This window comes from Mustelus asterias, chromosome 13 (assembly GCF_964213995.1).
Source record: "Mustelus asterias chromosome 13, sMusAst1.hap1.1, whole genome shotgun sequence".
Classification (NCBI taxonomy): domain Eukaryota; kingdom Metazoa; phylum Chordata; class Chondrichthyes; order Carcharhiniformes; family Triakidae; genus Mustelus; species Mustelus asterias.
Genome location: NC_135813.1, coordinates 15898903 through 15918015, shown reverse-complemented (window position 1 = coordinate 15918015; position 19113 = coordinate 15898903). Strand labels below are relative to the sequence as shown.

General features: G+C 41.7%; 1 protein-coding gene across 4 annotated transcripts in view; it reads right to left on the bottom strand.

Moving 5' to 3' along the window:
- Positions 1-19113, bottom strand: part of LOC144502464 (disabled homolog 2-interacting protein-like) — a 398032-nt gene that overhangs the window by 9494 nt on the left and 369425 nt on the right. For 3 of the 4 annotated variants that reach the window (XM_078226399.1, XM_078226401.1, XM_078226402.1), the window contains 2 exons: positions 11549-11704; positions 2110-2312 (listed from right to left, as the gene is read on the bottom strand). In XM_078226399.1, coding sequence (XP_078082525.1) covers positions 2110-2312; positions 11549-11704 — 359 coding nt within the window. The remainder of the gene's footprint in view (positions 1-2109; positions 2313-11548; positions 11705-19113) is intronic. The other variant, XM_078226400.1, reaches the window with a different exon arrangement.

The window sequence follows — 19113 nt, the reverse complement described above, 5'->3', positions numbered from 1 at the left end:
GGCACATGGAGCACACCAGAATGATAGGGAGTGGGATAGCTTGATCTTGGTTTCGGACAAAGCTCGGCACAACATCGAGGGCCGAAGGGCCTGTACTGTGCTGTACTGTTCTACGTTCTATGTCTATAATTCATCAAAATTAGACCAACACATGAGATTATTAAAGGTGTTTTTTGTAAAATGCGCAATGCATTTTGTAAAATAAATGGTGTGCGTGGAAGCGACAGTGCGAGTCCTGATCAATCGGTTGTCCTTTCGGAGATCAGCACTTGCTGGATGGGCAGAATGGCCTCCTCCAGTGCTCTGTGACCACCCTAAAACCAGACAGTGTCTGGGGTTCTCACTCTGGCCTGTTCATTAAAAACAAAACTGAGCATGGGAATTTAAATGATGAGGAAGCAACAAATATTTTAAAAATGTTTAAAAAGAGTTGTTAGCAAATTATTAAAGGTTTAATTTTAACTAACTTGTTGAGAAGCGCCTGCCTTCTTTACTACTTCAGCTGAGAGACTGGCGTTGGTGGCTTTGAAATTTGGTGTCCAGATCCCATGTCAACTGCAGGAGGGGGATCCCAGTGCCCTTGGGAAGTGGGGGCGGGGGGGGGGGTGGTGTCGTGGGTCGGGGTGGTGGGGGAGGGGAGCATAGGGGGTACCTGGGCCTTGAGAGAGGGAGTTCCTGGGGCCTTGGAGTGGAGAAGGGAGGGGGGTTCCAGAACATTGGTGGGGAGGAGGGTTTCCTGGGGCCTTGAGAGGGTGCGTACAGGACCAAGTGTGGCAAGGTATTGTTGTGAAGCTCAGAGGAGCGGATGGTGACCATTTCACACCTGCGCTTGGTGAATGACATTTGTGCCACTTCTCACCCCTGGACCTCGATGCCCCTCTTCCATCCCCAGAACACATGCTGCATCCATAAGGATCTGACCAAAGCATGCGCACTAACCCCCAACCAGAAACATTTTGTAACACAAATTGCAGCAACCCTAGACCATGCCAAACCCACATTCTATTGTCTATCTTTTCAAAGGATGCCAGTAAACAATCTTGAATTAGACCACCGCTCCCTTGTGTAGACATTATGCAGCAAAGGCGATTTTGCTTTTTGTTGGCAGGTTGCAATTATTTGTCAGATTTGTACTGCATTGCGGGGTCTCCTGTTGTTTGGGGACCCTGTGCCACTGCACAGTTTGTTTCACAGTAAATCCACCACTAGGGCAGTGCCTGTAAAGATTAGATATGAATTGCTGCTTCGTCCTGGTGAATATGGGCTGGAAACCTATCCACATATCCACACTATTCAAAATCTGGCTGGATTAGCTTAGCTGTGCATTAGGTCAGTGCTATCTTATTCTAACAAAATGAGAGAAATCTACTCCTCTACCCCTTTCAGCTTTTCCCAGATTACATGGAGTCACCACAATGCTGGTGACTCCATACAGATCAACTATCAGTTCGTGTTTGGATTTGGTGGGTGGATTTGCAGCCAGATGCTTTCCATTGCAAACCTTCCCCATTTACCCAGCAGGGGACCATCAGTGATACACGCTGGCTTGCCTGCACCAATGACTGTGTTCTACTTACTTAAAATAATAAGACACATATTCTCCACACACATGTAGACAAAGAGAGACAAAAGAGCTGGATTTATACCCCAAATCATCCAGGCTACTAATTGGATTTTAACCAATAACCAGCCCCATGCACTTCCTCTAGACTGGCTTGTAAGTGATTCAATAAGTATCCTAGTTTACTCTTGAAAGGTATAAAATGCACAACATTCTGTAAGGCCATGCCCCCAACTGACCTCTGTAACTCAATGGGCATATTTTTGACCTAGCTCACACCAGGATTGTGCTTACTGTGGCTTTCAGAAAACATACCTACAAATATTTTATGGCAGCATGAAACTAGCCAGATTTGGAATTCCCCAAGGTAATATTTGTCTATTTACTCAATAAAATCCTTGAGCATCAAATGGCGTAGGGGTTTGAAGAGATGCACTGGTAATTGGACTCAATGTCAACATCAACACTTAGTTCACAAATATGCACTGTGTACAAGACTGCACTAGAGTAGAAATGACCCCAGGCAAAACAGATGGTTGGCTGCATACCTGCTGATAATGCCTTTCATCTGCACATCCTTGTCTTCTTGTTGCCTACGAAGTCGTTCCTCACCCTCCTCCAGCCTGGCTTGGTATTCCAGCATCATCTTTTGTGCTTGTTCCTCTTGGTTTTTTAAATGAACCTCATACTCCTCCAGCTTCCGATTGGATGCCCTCAGTTTATCCTGAAGTATTGCAATCTCCTGCTGATACTGATGGAAAGAAGGCAAGCTTAAGAGGGGAGGTTATTTTTAGTTTCATTAAAATATTGCTGGAAAACCTAACGATATTTTCCATTTGAAAACTAGATTTTTAAGTATCCATTCATGTCTGCCGTGGGCCTTCAGTTATACTAACGTGCCAGATAATTAAACCACAATCCTATTAACATTTCTAGCCAACGCTGCGTTTAGATCAAGGGGCCACTAACTTCAACACTGTCACCAATACACATGTGAAAAAATAAACCAGTTACATAATTTTCAATTTAATATTTTAATAAGTACTTAATGTGTTTGTGTTGACTTGGGTTGTGAATCATGGATCCAAAAGAGAATTGTTTTTTTTTTAATCAAATGGAACAAATAATACATCAGTAAATAAAAGTGAATTCTGTTATCTGCTTGAAAGGTTGTGACCTTGAGAGAAATTTGGAAGACAACCGCACAGTGTAAAGCAACCATCAGTTAGTGATTTTAGCAGGTAAACTTAAAGCTATTTATCTGGAATCACTTTATAAATGCTGCTTTAATGCCGTGTTAGAACCAGCTTCAAGTCCTTCCAAAGTAAATTACTTCATTCCTACTTGCTTTTGGGGATGGCTTCAGCTCACTGTATCAAACATGCTTAATGACTATGTAGTATTGGCTTCTCGAAGTTTGTAATGAATATAAAATGCATCATTCACCCCTCCAGGTAAACAGCCTGCGCATCAATAATGGGCACTGTTCAGCTAAGCAGTGGGTAGGTGATGCAGCATTTAGTTCAGCAGTCTGCCATTTTCAGCATATACAGCTGACGCAAGCCTTTTGAAATGAATGGTGAAATTTTTTTTAAAAGCTTAAAAGGAGAATACGACTCTTTGGGTGGAAGTAGCTACCATTACAGTGTACGACCATCTCCACATCTTTTTACCAAAGTAATCGATGTTATTTTAAGAGGCATGTTCATTCACAAGAGTGCTAAGTTTTCAGTCTCCAATTCAGACACACTGCACTGAATCAGACCGTGATGAATACTGAACCAGTGGGAAGTTTTGGTTAACCTCTGGACAAATAGTGGGAAATATTCAAGCAGGCATTCTCTAGAATCCAAAACCAGTAAATATCCCTAAAAGGCAAAGGCTCTACTTGTGTTGTTAGAAAATCATGGCCAATAAATAAAGAGATAGCATTAAACTAAATAAAAGTCTTACGCAACTGTAAAAGTGAAAAATTAAACAATAAAGATATACATAGAAATAAAAGATGCAAGAAGAGAATATGAAAAAGAGCATACATGAGATATGAAAGCTAATGTTTTATAAATCTATTGAGATCATCATCCCAGGCAAGACTAAAATGGGCAACAAGAAATGGGCAGACTTCTTCAATTAGTATTTTGTTTCTGTTTTTACAGTTGCAGAAGAGGTCAGATTACCAGCGATACAAGTGAACTAAAAATATATTAAGCACAGTGGATTTTATGGGCCATAACTAGAGTTAGAGAAAATGGCCTGCAGGAATTAGAAGAATTTAACACATACTTTACTGCTCTTGAAAACTGCACTGAAACTTCCGAAGCCCAGTGTCTTTGCAGGCCCCAGCACAGTTTAGCTCCGATGGATTCAAGGAGGCCATGCCCCTCCTTTTTTTACTACAGCACTGGCTGTCCTGAAGCAGCTAATTTTAAAGGGCCCAATGAAACTGACAAGCCAGGGAGAACATAAGTGGATAGAATCTGGGTGGTTGGGAGACTCACAGGGGTTGGGTGGGTGGGTGTCAGATGTCGGATATCGGGAGTGGGGGGCAGGGCCAGAGAAGAAGAGTGCCAGAAGTCGGGATGGGAGGAGGGTGTCGGAATCCTTACCTGTCTAGTCTGAGAGGAATTCCCCAGCACATTCTTGGAGTATCCCACAAATCCAACACTCGGAATCTCACAAGTTACCCCCTGATATGTTTAGAATTGGTAATGAATCAATTATGTTGAAATAGTCAGTTCTCCAGGCCCCGATGGTTTCTACCCAGGTAGTAAATTACAGGTCAGTTAGTCATAACTATTTTAGATCTGCCACTGTTTAATGAGACAGGGATTAATGACCATGTAGCAAAGGATCCTCTTTGTAGGAGTGATCATAATGTGGAAGAGTTTCATACTCAGTTTGAGAGTGAGAAATGTGGATCTGAAACCAGTGTCTTAAACTTAAATGAACAAATTATAAGGGACTTAGCTAAATGGAATGAGAAAATATGTTAAAAGGTAAGATTGTATATAGCAATGGCAGACATTTAAGGAGATATTTCATAACTCTCAACAAAGATATATTCCACTGAGAAAGAAAGACTCGATAAGAAGGATGCACCATCTGTGGTTAACTAACGAAGCTATGTAAAAAAAGATGTACAGTGCTCCCAAGATTCATGTAGTCCAGATGATTGGTAGAATTTTAGAAACCAGCGAAGGATGACTAAAAGAAAAAGCGAGACTGGACCTGGTACTGGGGAATGAGCCCGGTCAGGTCTTCAAAGTTTTGGTTGGGGAACATGTGGCAAATAGTGACCACAATTCTGTTAGCTTTAGGATAGTGATGGAAAAGGATGAGTGGTGTCCAAAGGGTAAGGTGTTGGTTTGGGGGAAGGCTAACTTTAGTGGGATCAGGCAGAAATTGGCAGCTCTTGATTGGGAGAGGCTGTTTGAGGGTAAATCCACATCTGGTATGTGGCAGTCTTTTAAGGAACGGTTGTTAGGGCTACAGGACAAGCATGTGCCTGTAAAAAAGAAGGATAGGAAGGGTAGGATTAGAGAACCGTGGATAACCAGGGAAATTGAGGGACTGGTCAAAAAGAAAAGAGAGGCGTATGTTAGGTCCAAGCAGCTAAAAACGGAGGGAGCTCTGGAGGAGTACAAAGAAAGTAGGAAAGTACTCAAACGGGGAATTAGAAGAGCAAAAAGGGGTCACGAAATGTTCTTGGCAGACAGGATTAAGGAGAATCCCAAGGCATTTTATTCATACGTTAGGAACAAAAGGGTTGTCAGGGAAAAAATCGGACCTCTCAGGGACAAAAGTGGGGACTTATGCTTGGAGCCCAAAGAAGTAGGGGAGATCCTAAATGAATACTTTGCGTCGGTATTCACAAAGGAGAGGGATGTGTTGACTGGGAGTGTCTCGGAGGGGAGTGTTGAACCGTTGGAGAAAATCTCCATTACAAAGGAGGAAGTGTTAGGTTTGTTAGAGAATATAAAGACGGACAAATCCCCAGGGCCTGATGGAATCTATCCAAGGCTGCTCAGGGAGACGAGAGGTGAAATCGTTGGGCCTCTGACGCAAATCTTTGTCTCGTCACTGGACGCAGGTGAGGTCCCAGAGGATTGGAGGATAGCTAATGTGGTCCCGTTATTTAAGAAGGGTAGGAAGGATAACCCGGGTAATTATAGGCCGGTGAGCTTGACGTCCGTGGTGGGGAAGTTGTTGGAGAAGATTCTTAGAGAAAGGATGGATGCGCATTTAGAAAGGAATAAACTCATTAACGATAGTCAGCATGGTTTTGTGAGAGGGAGGTCATGCCTCACTAACCTGGTGGTGTTTTTTGAAGAAGTGACCAGAATGGTTGACGAAGGAAGGGCCGTGGATGTTGTCTATATGGACTTTAGTAAAGCGTTTGACAAAGTCCCTCATGGTAGGCTAGTGAAAAAGGTTGGATCTCATGGGATAAAGGGGGAGGTGGCTAGATGGGTGGAGAACTGGCTTGGTCATAGAAGACAGAGGGTGGTAGTGGAAGGGTCTTTTTCCGGCTGGAGGCCTGTGACTAGTGGTGTTCCGCAGGGCTCTGTATTGGGACCTCTGCTGTTTGTGATTTATATAAATGATCTGGAAGAAGGAGTAACTGGGGTGATCAGTAAGTTTGCGGATGACACAAAACTGGCAGGACTTGCAGATAGTGAGGAACATTGTCAGAGGCTACAGAAGGATATAGATAGGCTGGAAATTTGGGCAAAGAAATGGCAGATGGAGTTCAATCCTGATAAATGCGAAGTGATGCATTTTGGTGGGAATAATGTAGGGAGGAGCTACACGATAAATGGAAGAACCATAAAGGGTGTAGAGACGCAGAGGGACCTGGGTGTGCAAGTCCACAGATCTTTGAAGGTGATGTCACAGGTGGAGAAGGTGGTGAAGAAGGCATATGGCATGCTTGCCTTTATAGGACGGGGCATAGAGTATAAAAGTTGGGGTCTGATGTTGCAGATGTATAGAACGTTGGTTCGGCCACATTTGGAATACTGCGTCCAGTTCTGGTCGCCACACTACCAGAAGGACGTGGAGGCTTTGGAGAGAGTACAGAGGAGGTTTACCAGGATGTTGCCTGGTATGGAGGGGCTTGGTTATGAGGAGAGATTGGGGAAACTGGGGTTGTTCTCCTTGGAAAGACGGAGGATGAGGGGAGACTTAATAGAGGTGTATAAAATTATGAAAGGCATAGATAGGGTGAACGGTGGGAAACTTTTCCCCGGGTCGGTGGTGACGTTCACGAGGGGTCATAGGTTCAAGGTGAAGGGGGGGAGGTTTAACACAGACATCAGAAGGACATATTTTACACAGAGGGTCGTGGGGGCCTGGAATGTGTTGCCGGGCAAGGTGGTGGAGGCGGACACACTGGGAACGTTTAAGACTTATCTAGACAGCTATATGAACGGAGTGGGAATGGAGGGATACAAAAGAGTGGTCTAGTTTGGACCAGGGAGCGGCGCGGGCTAATTGTTCTTTGTTTCTCGTTTCAAGGCTTCATTCTATGATCATCTTGCTGGTGCCAGTACAGAGCGAGACTGCGGATAGTTGGGAACCTGTCTCGGGGGCAGGGAATTCAGATGGTGTTCGTAAAGCAGAAGTGGAAATGAATAGGGTTGGGAAGCATTTTCTGATCAGGGCCAGTGTGATCTCCTGGACTCGTTTCGATCGCCACAGGGGGTCGGAGAGGAATTTCCCAGATTTTTTTTTTCCCATATTGGCCCTGGGGTTTTCACTCTGGGTTTTCGCCTCTCCCTGGAGATCACATGGTCTGGAATGGGGGGGGGTGGGGGTGAGTTAATAGGTTGTGATGAACAAAGCATCGTAGCTGTGAGGGACAGCTCGGTGGATAGGATATTAGGATGTGGATAGGCTGGAAAATTGGGCGGGGATCCTGGATTCAATCCTGGACCGGGGAGCGGCGCGGGCTTGGAGGGCCGAAGGGCCTGTTCCTGTGCTGTATTGTTCTTTGTTCGAGATACTGGAGTATGAGGGGAAACAAGAAATATAAAAACAGAGTTAAAAAAAAAACTTCTATAGGTATATAAAAAGGAAAAAAGTAGCTAAAGGGAGTACTGGTCGCTTAGAAGGTGAGATTGGGGAATTGATAATGGGAAATAAGGAAATGTCAGAGACTTTGAACAGGAATTTTGTATCTGAAAAATTGGGGCAAAAATGAGAGGAACTTAAAAATAATTACAAAGATGAGAGAACCAGTATTGGGAAAACGAATGGAATTAAAGGTTGACACAACCCCCTCTGGCCTTGAAGGCCTACATCTCAGGATATTGTGGTTGCAGAGCAGGTGGATGTATTGGTTGTAATCTTCCAAAATTCCCTAGATTCTGGAAATGTCCAAACAGATTGGAAAACTGCAAATGTAACACAACTATTCAAGACAGGAAGGAGTCGGACATCAAGAAACTACAGGTCAGTTAGTCTAATATTTATCATTGGGAAAATGCTAGAATCCATTATTAAGGAGGTATTGCAGGTCATTTAGAAAATCATAATACAAATGGGCAGAGTCAACATAGTTTTGTGAAAGGGAAATAAATTTTGACAACATTATTATTAGAGTTCTTTGAAGATGTAACAAGCAGGATCAATAAAAAGAAACTAGTATATAAGAACATTAGGAATAGGAGCAGGAGTAGGCCATTCAGCCCTTTGAGCTCGCCCTGCCATTCAATGAGATCATGGCTGATTTTTTACTTCAACGTCATTGTCCTGCACTATTTCCTCATGTTTTCAAATTTGTAGAAGAAATTTATTGATCTTAGTCTTGAACATGCTCAATGACTGAGTCTCCACATCCCTCTGGGCCAGAGAATTTCCAAGGTTCACCATCCTCTTGAGTGAAGAAATTCCTCCTCCTCACAGTCCTACGTGGCCTGTCCCTTATTCTGAGACTGTGTTCCCTGGTCCTAGACCTTGCCCATCCAGGGGAAACATCCTTCCTGCTTCTACCTTGTTGTGGCCTGTAAGAATTTTGTATGTTTGAAGAAAGTCACTTTTAAACTCCAGAGAATAATGGCCCAGATTATTTAATCTTGCCTCAAAGGACAATCTCTTCATCTTGGAATTAATTTAGTGAACCTTTGGTGCACGCTGTTTATGGAAAGTATATCTTTCCTTAGGTAATAAGACCAAAACTGCATACACTACTCCAGGTGTGGTCTCACAAAGGCTCTATATAACTTTACAGCTGTATTCAAATCCTCTTATAATAAAGGCCAACACACCATTTGCCTTAATTGCTTGCTGTACCTGCATGTTAGCTTTCAATGACTCATGAACAAAGACAGTCAACATCGCCCAGCCTCTCACTATTTAAGAAATACTCAGTATTTCTGTTTTTCCTACTGACGTGGATAACCTCACATTTCTCCACATTTATGTTCCATCTGCCAAATTTTGGCCCACTCACTTAGCTTTTCCAGATCCCCTTGAGGTGAATTTTGCATCTCCTTACAATTCGCACTTCCACCTAGCTTTTGCAGATGCAGTTCTTTGTATTTCTAAAATGTAACCTAAAAGGTGCCACATAAAATATTACTGCACAAGACTCATGGTGTTGGGAGTGATATATTACCATAGATAGAAAAACTGGCAACCTAACAGGAAAGAGAGTCAGGATAAATGGGTCATTTTCAGACTGGCAAACTGTAACTAGTGGAATGCCACATGTACCAATATTGGACCCTCAACTATTTACAATCCACATTAATGATGTGATGAAGGAAGCAAATGCATTGAAGACAAATTTGCTGATGATACAATGCTATTTAGGAGAGTAATTTGTGACAAATATACGAAAGGTCTGCAAAAGCATACAAGTTGGTTAAGGGAGTGAGCAAAAATTTGGCAGCCAGAGTATATATAATATGTGAAAATGTGAACTTGTCCACCTTGGCAGGTAGAATAGAAAAGATGATCTAAATGGAAAGAGACTGCAGAATGCTGTGGTTGAAAGGAATCTGAATATCCTTGCACATGAATCACAAAAGCTCAGCATGCAGGTACAGCAATAAATTAGGAAAACAAATAGAATGTTGCCCGTTATTAAAGAGTGATGAAATATAAAACAAATCTTGCTACAATTATACAGGACATTGGTGAGACTGCACCTATAGTGGTTTTAGTTTCCTTACTTAAGGACATATTTTTTCATTGGGAACAGTTCAGAGAAGGTTCAATAGGTTGATTCTTGGGGTGAAGAAGATATCTTATGAGGAAAGTTTGAGCCGTTTGGGCCTACACTCAGAGTTTAAAAGAATGAGAGGTGATCTTATTGAAATATAAGATTCTGAGGGGTCTAATGGGTAGATGGTGAGAGGATATTTCCCCTCGTGGGGGGAATCAATAACTAGGGGGACACAGATTAAAAATAAGAAGTGTCCCATTTAAGACAGAGATGAGGAGGGGATCCTTTGTCTTGGGAATTAACTTTCATAGAGACATAAAGGTTGGATCATTGAATAGAGTCCAGGCTGAGTAAAACAAGGATTATGGGGATGGGAAGAAAGTGGATTTAAGGCCACTATCAGATCAGCCATGATGTTCCCGATTGGCAGAAATGGCTTGATGGGCTGAATGGCCTATTTCTGCCCCTGGGGTTTTTAAATGATCGGTTTTGGGACTTTGCCATATATATTAATGACATGGACAAAGCATTATCCCTCAAATAAGGAGACCAAACAGCACACAGTAATATAGGTGTGGTCTCACCAATGCTCTGTACAGTTGTAGCAAGACTTCTTTACTCATATTTCAATAAAGGATAACATTCTATTTGCCTTCCTGTTACTTTCTGTAGCTCCGTGCAAAGTTTTTGTAATTTATAGAACATTCAGATCCTTCTGTACCACAGCTTTCTGCAGTTGCTCTCTATTAAGACAATATGCTGCTTTTCTAGGCTTCCTGCCAAAAAGTGGACAACTTCACATTTTCACACATTCTACTCCATCTGTCAAACTTTTGCCCACTCACTTAACCAATTTATATCTTTTTGTAGACTCCTTGCCTCCAAATTTGCAGATGACATCATGTTAGAAAGCCACATATAATTGTGGAGATAAAAGCAAAACAGAAAGGGATACGGATGAAATAAGTGATTTTGTAAAACTCTGCCAGATGAAGTTCAACGCGGGGAAGTGTGAGATTATCTATTTTAAATCATAGAGAAGTAAATAGAATGGACGGATCAGCCATGATCTAAATGAACTATGGAATAGGCTGCAGAGGTTTAATAGCCTGCTCTTGTTCCTACGACAACAATCAGGATGAGTCCGTCCAGGGTCTCCCATGTTGTTCTCAAAACAGATTCATCTAAAGGTGTCTCTTTTTTCCCCCCCTATAACTCGAGCAAATCCATATTCTTAAACCTGAAAAGGGAGACTCCTTTCAATGGAACTCATATGCTGAAGGCAATTCATCTGCTAGATTCAGCCTATCCAGCCAGATTGGCTAAAATGAAAGGAAACCCAAAAAATTGTTTTCAAACTAATGCCAATCTGATGGTACTTGTGCAAACTTAACTTCCCCTTTAAGCTAGCAAAAACAACAGCCTTTCTTTATTACCTATTAATGAAAATATGTAATGTCATGTTACAACCCAATTCCCCATTCACCACAGCTTGCAAAATACATGAGAAGAACCATACACATTGTCATTAAACAGATTAGAATTTTAAACAGCCAATTCTGAAATGAATAATTGTGTTTTTAGTGTTTTGCTCTACATTTTTATTAATTTTTCCGAATACGACACAGCAACATTACATCATTTTAAATGATCACACTGCCTTTCCATAAACCAGAACACACGTTTCATAATCCAAAAGATTGAAAACCTGAAATTATCATATATATGTCCAACTTAATATGCAAGAAAGAAAAGCAGTCAGGTTGTGGAACAGAAAAAAAACAACACCTTTAAAGCTGTCTGGTAATTGTCTTTACCTTCTCTATCTGGCTAAGTTCCTCTTTAGGTCTGACATCATCCCTGCGTTTAGAGCCTGGGTCCACTGTTTCATCATCTATGAACTGCATGTTCATATTCATCAGCCATGCTGCAGTGCGGTCCACAGAGGACAAGGCATTCGCAGGTGAGGGGGCCTAAAAAAGCGTGATAAAGCTCAGCTTTGTGTCGGAATCTTACACAAAGAAAGATCAAGCAGAGCAAACGTAGAGATACAGATTTCGTGGCTGTTTTTATTGTTACAATGGAACCTTCTTAAGATCAACTCTTGCATTACAGGAGAATATAGATTTTATCCAGGTTCTTGATAACTTTGCCAAGATTTGCTTTATTATAATAAAACATTCTGCGCTAGACGTCACTAGTTTACCCAGTAAATATTCATTTTTTGTACAAGGTAAAGGGTTTCTGGCATGGACAATACACCAATGTTGTTTTTAATCTCTTTTTATCTAATACACTATTCCATTCACTATCCCTGACTACGAGCTAGAAATTTGCTCCGAGCATCTCTTCACTGATGCTCTAACTATAAACGCTGCCAGGATGTGCTTTTCCATCTCGTTCTGGCGATAAGCTCTTGGCCTCTGAAGACAGACTTGTTCAGATTGAGGACTCCTGCTAAGCACATATCTGTTCTGTCACCATGTTACCTTGCACTACTTTGTGTATACTCTGTTGGCAATGAGACATTAAAATCCAGTTTTCCTCTCTATATGAATTTGAAATTATGGATAATGTAACTGGTTTAAAAAAAACATTCTTCCTGTGTGGGCAACAGGCAGAAAATGAATATGCAAAGAAGAATAAAAGTAAATGAGAAGTGCCAAGGCAAACCACCAAGAAACATTTTTTCACGTTGCACATGAGAGCAATGGACACATGCAGCACATGACAGCTGATTCTCTTCTTAATTTGGAACACTGTTGGAATTAAGGATTTTACGCTAGTCAAGATGGAGTTGTTAAAACTAGAAAGTAAATTATTTGTTCACTTTGCATCCTGCCTTGGAAGGTCACGAAAAGCCCAGCCAGCTGCCGAGTGAAGTTGTCTCTACTTCATCTCAACAGTATGTCATACCCCAACTTCCTAACCACCCCATGCTGCACCAGTGTCACATTTCCATTTCCCACAGTCTCATTGCTGAAGTGAGACAACCAAGGCAGTGCGTATCATGGCGGTTTTGAGTTGCGGATTCACACTCATGACTAAGAATTACAATGCAACTTCATAAACTTAGTCCCAAAGAGGAAACCCCAGCATTTCTGCCAACTCTGACAAAACAAAACCTGTTCTGACCTGTCTAAACCTAGAGTCTGGTTTCTTGCTGCAGCTTGTACTAAAATGGGGAAGAGGTGAGCAAAAATACAACATTGAGGCAAAACACAATATTAAGTTCGCAGCAGGAAGCGTGGGAAAAATCAAGTCGTAGCAACTCCACTAAATAAAGCAGGTAAGGAATGTGAAGTGCTGGAAACTTGTTTTGCAACGACAGTGACCCGATTTAAACAGCAACTTGGCTGACAGAACCATACTGCAGTTTGGCAACACAACAAAAACAAAATGCTGGAAAATCTCAGCAGGTCTGACAGCATCTGTAGGGAGAGAATAAGCCAAAGTTGAGTCAGGATGGCCCTTCGTCAGAGTTGAAAGGTGAGTACACCTTAACTGGGGCAGCACAGTGGCATAGTGGTTAGCACTGCTGCCTCACAGCGCCAGGGACCTGGGTTCGATTCCCAGCTTGGGTCATTGTCTGTGTGGAGTTTGCACATTCTCCCCATGTCTGCATGGGTTTCCTCCAGGTGCTCTGGTTTCCTCCCACAGTGCTGGGGTCCCAAAGAAGTGCTGGTTAGGTTCATTGACCCAAACAGGTGCCGTAGTGTGGCGGCTAGGGGAATTTCACAGTAACCTCATTGCAGTGTTAATGTAAGCCTTACTTGTGACTAACAAATAAACTTTACTTTTTACAATTATAGTTGAACTTAAAAGATTAGCTGAAGTTTGATATTGTGGTGTGTGTTTCTACAATTCTATTTAACTTTGCAGTGAATGTGGGTGATTATGCAAATACATTGAAAAGTAAATGATCTCGAAGAAGAATTGATCTGTAAGTGGGCTCCATTGTTTGGCACTAAAACATACTGCATGCGCATTTGTTCCTGCAGTACTGTAATTGATACATTTAAAAAAACATTTTTATTGGCAGCAAAGGTAACCAGAAGGCCACATTATTAACACCTTCAGTAGAAGTGGGAGAGATATCATAATTGATCCTAACATTTGTTCCAAGTACTATTCCCAACCATGTCCATTACATTTTGTGGCAAAGTGGGAAGCCATTTAAGACACTGGGGGCGATTCTCCCATCCCGCTGTTAGTGCAGGGGGCTTGACGTTTTCAGCGGGACTGGATTAGGCGCGGAGCTGCATTATGCTTTCAGGGGCTCATTTAAATGTTATTTGAATGTGATTAGTGGGCCCGGGACTGTAATCTCCAGGCCCGCTCGCCTCTCCCACTCCACTAGGAGTATTTCACTCCAGCAGGGTTTACAGTAGTTCCCCACTTTCAGGGAGCTAGTGGCCCAATCCCACTGGAGTGAAAGGGGGGGGGGCAATCGGAGCCCCCCAGAGGGTCGGGCAGCGGGGGGGGTGCCCCTTGGGCATTGTTACCTTGGCACTGCCCAATGGGTCTAATGGGGCGATCGGTGGGGGCCTCACTGCCATTCTGCATAGGGATTGGTGGGGAAGGAGGGAGGCCAGCTGGCCATCGGACTGGGGCCAGACTGCTGAGGTTGGAACTGTCCGGGGGGGGGGGGGGGGGGGGGGGGGCAGAGAGCCAGCTTGCGGGGGTGGCCAGTGATCGAGCTGGCAGACAATCAGGAGGTTGGCAGTGCAGGGCCACTGCACATGTGCCGATCGCGGTACTGACAAATCGGTGCATGCACAGTGGCCCGCTCAGCACTACGCTGCCAACCTCTCCCTTGGGAATAGGGGGGGACTGATTTTTAACAGGATTTTTAACAGGATTCACGCTAGTGCCCTCTGCAGTGCACAGAGTGCGGGAGATTCCTTTTTAAACTCCCGCTGAAAAAAACCAGGGTGATTTACTCCACTTTTCATGCGAATTCAACACTTCGAATGTTTTGGGAGAATTGCCCCCACTGTGTTGTATTTGTTCATCCTTAGTGTTTGCAGAACTGTTAAACACACCATCACTGCTGTTTGCATTTCTGTAGCCTCCATCAACTGTCTACAGAAAATCACTGCTCAAGGCCATGGAGATATTTCTCTTTGCTTCACCTGTCCTCTTGGGTAAGAGTCTGGGATGAATGATTCAGCGAATTCCAAAGTGAAGAAAATAAGTATAAATTCCATTTTTAAATTGCAATCATTGAATAAAAACAGAAAATGCTGGAAATTCTCAACAGGTCTGACAGTATCTGTGGAGAGTGAAACAGAGTTAACGTGGCAAGTTGATAATCTTTCACCAGAATAGACCCGCTGAGCATTTAATGCAGTTATTTAGGATTTTCAGCATCTGCGGGAGCTTGTTTGAAATATTTTGACCAATTTCTTACGATTTGATACTATGCAAGTTCTGTACAAAATGGTATTTGGATTTTCCAAGAGAGTGATGCACAATTTCTCTGACTTCTTGGTGCTATTTCATGGGGGAAAGATGTATTTTATTCTAACAGTGTTTGTAATGCTAATATTAAGAATATCACGTCACTTTCCTACAGGAAAATGTTAATTACATTCCTTTTAAAGGGGGTTCTCCTTTCCTGTGCCAATTTTGATGTAAACTAGAAAATGGAGACAAGATGGGAGATTCTCATTGTTAAAGTAACCATTCCTTCATATCATAAGTCAACTCCAAGATGATAAAGTTTTTAAAAAAACTTTATTTATTAGTGTTACAAGTAGGTTTACATTAACACCGCAATGAAGTTACTGTGAAAATTCCCTAGTCGCCACACTCTGACACCTGTTCGGGTACACTGAAGGAGAATTTAGCATGGCCAATACACCTAATCAAGATGTCTTTCGGACTGTGGGAGGAAACTGGAGCACCCGGAGGAAACCCACACAGACACAGGGAGAACGTGCAGACTCCGCACAGTCACCCAAGTCAGGAATCGAACCCGGAGTCCCTGGCACTGTGAGGCAGCGGTGCTAACCACTGTGCCACCTAATATAGTACAAGTCAGTTGAAATAACCAAGTGAGGTAGATTTGATGTAATGTAGCATTGCTCCAAAACACACAGACCCTCAGACAAGCAATGACAAATCCAGACCGAATTTGTTTTTATATTTGGGGTGAATTAGCAAAGATATTGGGATGCATTAAGTAAAAGATAATTGGACATAATTGCAGCTCCTCTTGAAAAATACAGAATAACCTCTTCGTGAAGAATGTAGAGTTGACGATACATGGACTTTCATCATTTCAATAACTGATTTGATGACTGTACCTGTTGACAATTTAAGCCTAGTTTTTAGATTGAAAGATCAACCTTTCACTGTAGCATAAAGAGACTAAACCAAAACATCAAACTCTGCAGATACTCTTGTTCAGAGAGAAGATTGTAGCTGCAGTATTTTCATCAATGACTGGTAATTTACATGTATATTGCAATGGTGTAACTCATAAAACATGAGACAATCTTTATTATACACTATAGTATTAATCAGAATTATGTTTTAATAAACAGAGTAATTGCTAAATACAGCTGAATTGCACAAAATCTTAATATTCATTGAAAATATTGGGAACGTAAATGTACTCCATTTATATTATTTTGATTAAAAAACTCTTCACGTTTCAATGTTATAAAGTACCACAAATTGCATGCTGATCAATGTATTTTGATTATCTTGCAGTCAAAACACTGAGTAAGCTATTTTTGGCAGTAAATGGTCCCATTCAATATCACCCACTACATGAGCTACAATCAATAGCTGAGGAATGAGTGAAATATGATTGATAAGATGCTTTTCAATGATCTATTGGTTGCAAGCTTGATAATCGTGTAATCAACTGTTTACTGTGGTGGCAGATTATATGTAAATATGAAGTATTTCCCCTTCATCTGTGTGTAGGTAGTTAATTTTACTACCAGCATTTATCATACAACGGTCAGGAATACGGAAATCAAGTCCACCACTTGAAGAAAAGGGAATGCAGGTTGCATTCATTAGCTGTTTATAGAGGCTAGGTTTTACTCAGATGTGTGAGTTTCACAAATTAAAGGTAACCATGCTGATAAGATGCAATTTTTCTGGTTGCAATTGGAGCACTAAAACTCTATTTCAACTTTGATCCAAAGCTTAAAAGCGAAAGTAATGAAGCATTTGTGGGACATGAGATTTTGATTAATGAAATAGCATTTTATTTCCTGCTGTGGCAAGTTCGTAATTTGAATTTTGTTTTGTATGTGTGTACGACAAAAAATATTCATACCAGGTTATATGGTTGAGACATGAATGATAATATCCATATCTTTGTTAGCAGGACTACGTTATAAGTCATTTTTTAAGCTTTTCAAAATGGACAGTTACTGAGTGACAAAATGGCTCCAGTCGTCACACGCTGACTTCCGGAGGTTTCAGAATTGTTTCAAAAGTGAACAAAGGTTAACGCCTCAAACGTCTGGAAAATAACTCTTTGCATTATACAAACATTCCAGCTAAGCCCAGCAAACAGCTGTTTGCAAGTCTTAATCTCCAATAATGATGGTAATGGCCTTAGTGTTAATTGTCCTAACAGAATGGTTTCAACAGGAGGGCCTTGTTTAACAACCCAAAACTAATATCATATGACCAAGGCTTTGGATATCTGAACTCCTCCAATCTTTAAATCTTATAGTCAGTTACTATTTGACCTCTGATGAGAACAGGACTCCAGGCAAACAGCCTGCGCTATCTACCATCAAGCAGGCGGCAACTGAAAGAACCCTGGCCCTCATCAGAACTGTAAACTACTGGAAACATTGAACTCATGTCTCCAAGACTAACTCACTCCACGTGCCTTCTCCCATTGTGGAAAGGCGATCACCCTACAATCTGCCAACTTCCCCTCTGTAGGGCCATTCCATTAAACTTTAGATTCCGGATTCATGTAAACCTATAACTTGTGTTGTATTATGGGTCATGCCCTGAAACCTCTTCCTTTCTCCTTATCCCGTGTTTAAAAATAAACCAACCCTTTTTGTTTTATCTTGTCTCGAGTTTGCTATGCAAGTTATCCTTAGAGAATTGGAACACTTCAAATTTAAGGGTTGGGGAAAATACACCATCACTTATAAAGGGAGAAATCAGAATGAAAAGTATCTTTGTTTATAATGAGTGGGTGGAGAAATCAGGGCAGTTTAAACTACCCCCCCCCCCCCCCCCCCCCCCTATCTGTAACACAGGTCAATGGTTTATAGCAGCAGAAGTATCCATTTATGGCCCAAAAAGCCAGTGAACCTTTACTTAAACACCACTTATCTTCTTCTGTGTTGCATCAATTTCAATGATACTCTGGAGAGTATTGGCTTCAGACTAGCGATCTGTTCCAGGAATAACTAACTATGGAAACAGATTGCTTTAGTGCACCAGTAGGTGCAGGAAGAGAACTGGAATTGGAATTTGGAGAGTATTAATGAATTTCTGCGACAAAATTAAGAACATTTATTGTACAGAATACAACTAATTTATCTTGATGCTTTCTGTACAAAGTGAATATACGGAGAATTTTCAATCCTATAAATGGGCTTTTTCATGTTAACCAAGTGTAGACAATCTCCACACTGTTTGAGGCTCAATCTCTCAGCTCTGGGATATTTGGATATATTCCTAACTATATGACTTAGATGGAAATAACAAGTCGGATCCTTAATCAGTTAGTCAGAAAGCAGAGTCATGTCTTCTTTAAAATGACATGAAAGCACTGTTTATTTTTCTCAGAATTAAAACATTTCAATACTTCTTGAAGCATCCATTCTTATCCCAATATCACCTATTTGGAATGAATCATAATGCTACTGCATTTAGATTATGACACCAAACATACTCTCTTAACAGTGTCAAGGTGAAAAATTAGGCAGGTGATCATATTTGGCATCGAATTGAACATTTTGGTCCATGTCCAACAGCCTTATCCATTTATTAGATAATAGTTTTAGGAATCTTTTAAGGTCCCACCTTTTTTATGCCCATCTGAATTTCACTTGTATTAAAGTAATTTCAATAGTTGGATGGCAAATTATAACTTTTATTCCCTGTGAAATTTTGTAAATTATATACTTATATGGGGCGGCACGGTAGCACAGTGGTTAGCACTGCTGCTTCACAGCTCCAGGGACCTGGGTTCGATTCCCGGCTTGGGTCACTGTCTGTGCGGAGTTTGCACATTCTCCCTGTGTCTGCGTGGGTTTCCTCCGGGTGCTCCGGTTTCCTCCCACAGTCCAAAGATGTGCGGGTTAGGTTAATTGGCCATGCTAAAAAATTGCCCCTTAGTGTCCCAGGATGCGTAGGTTAGAGGGATTAGCGGGTAAAATAT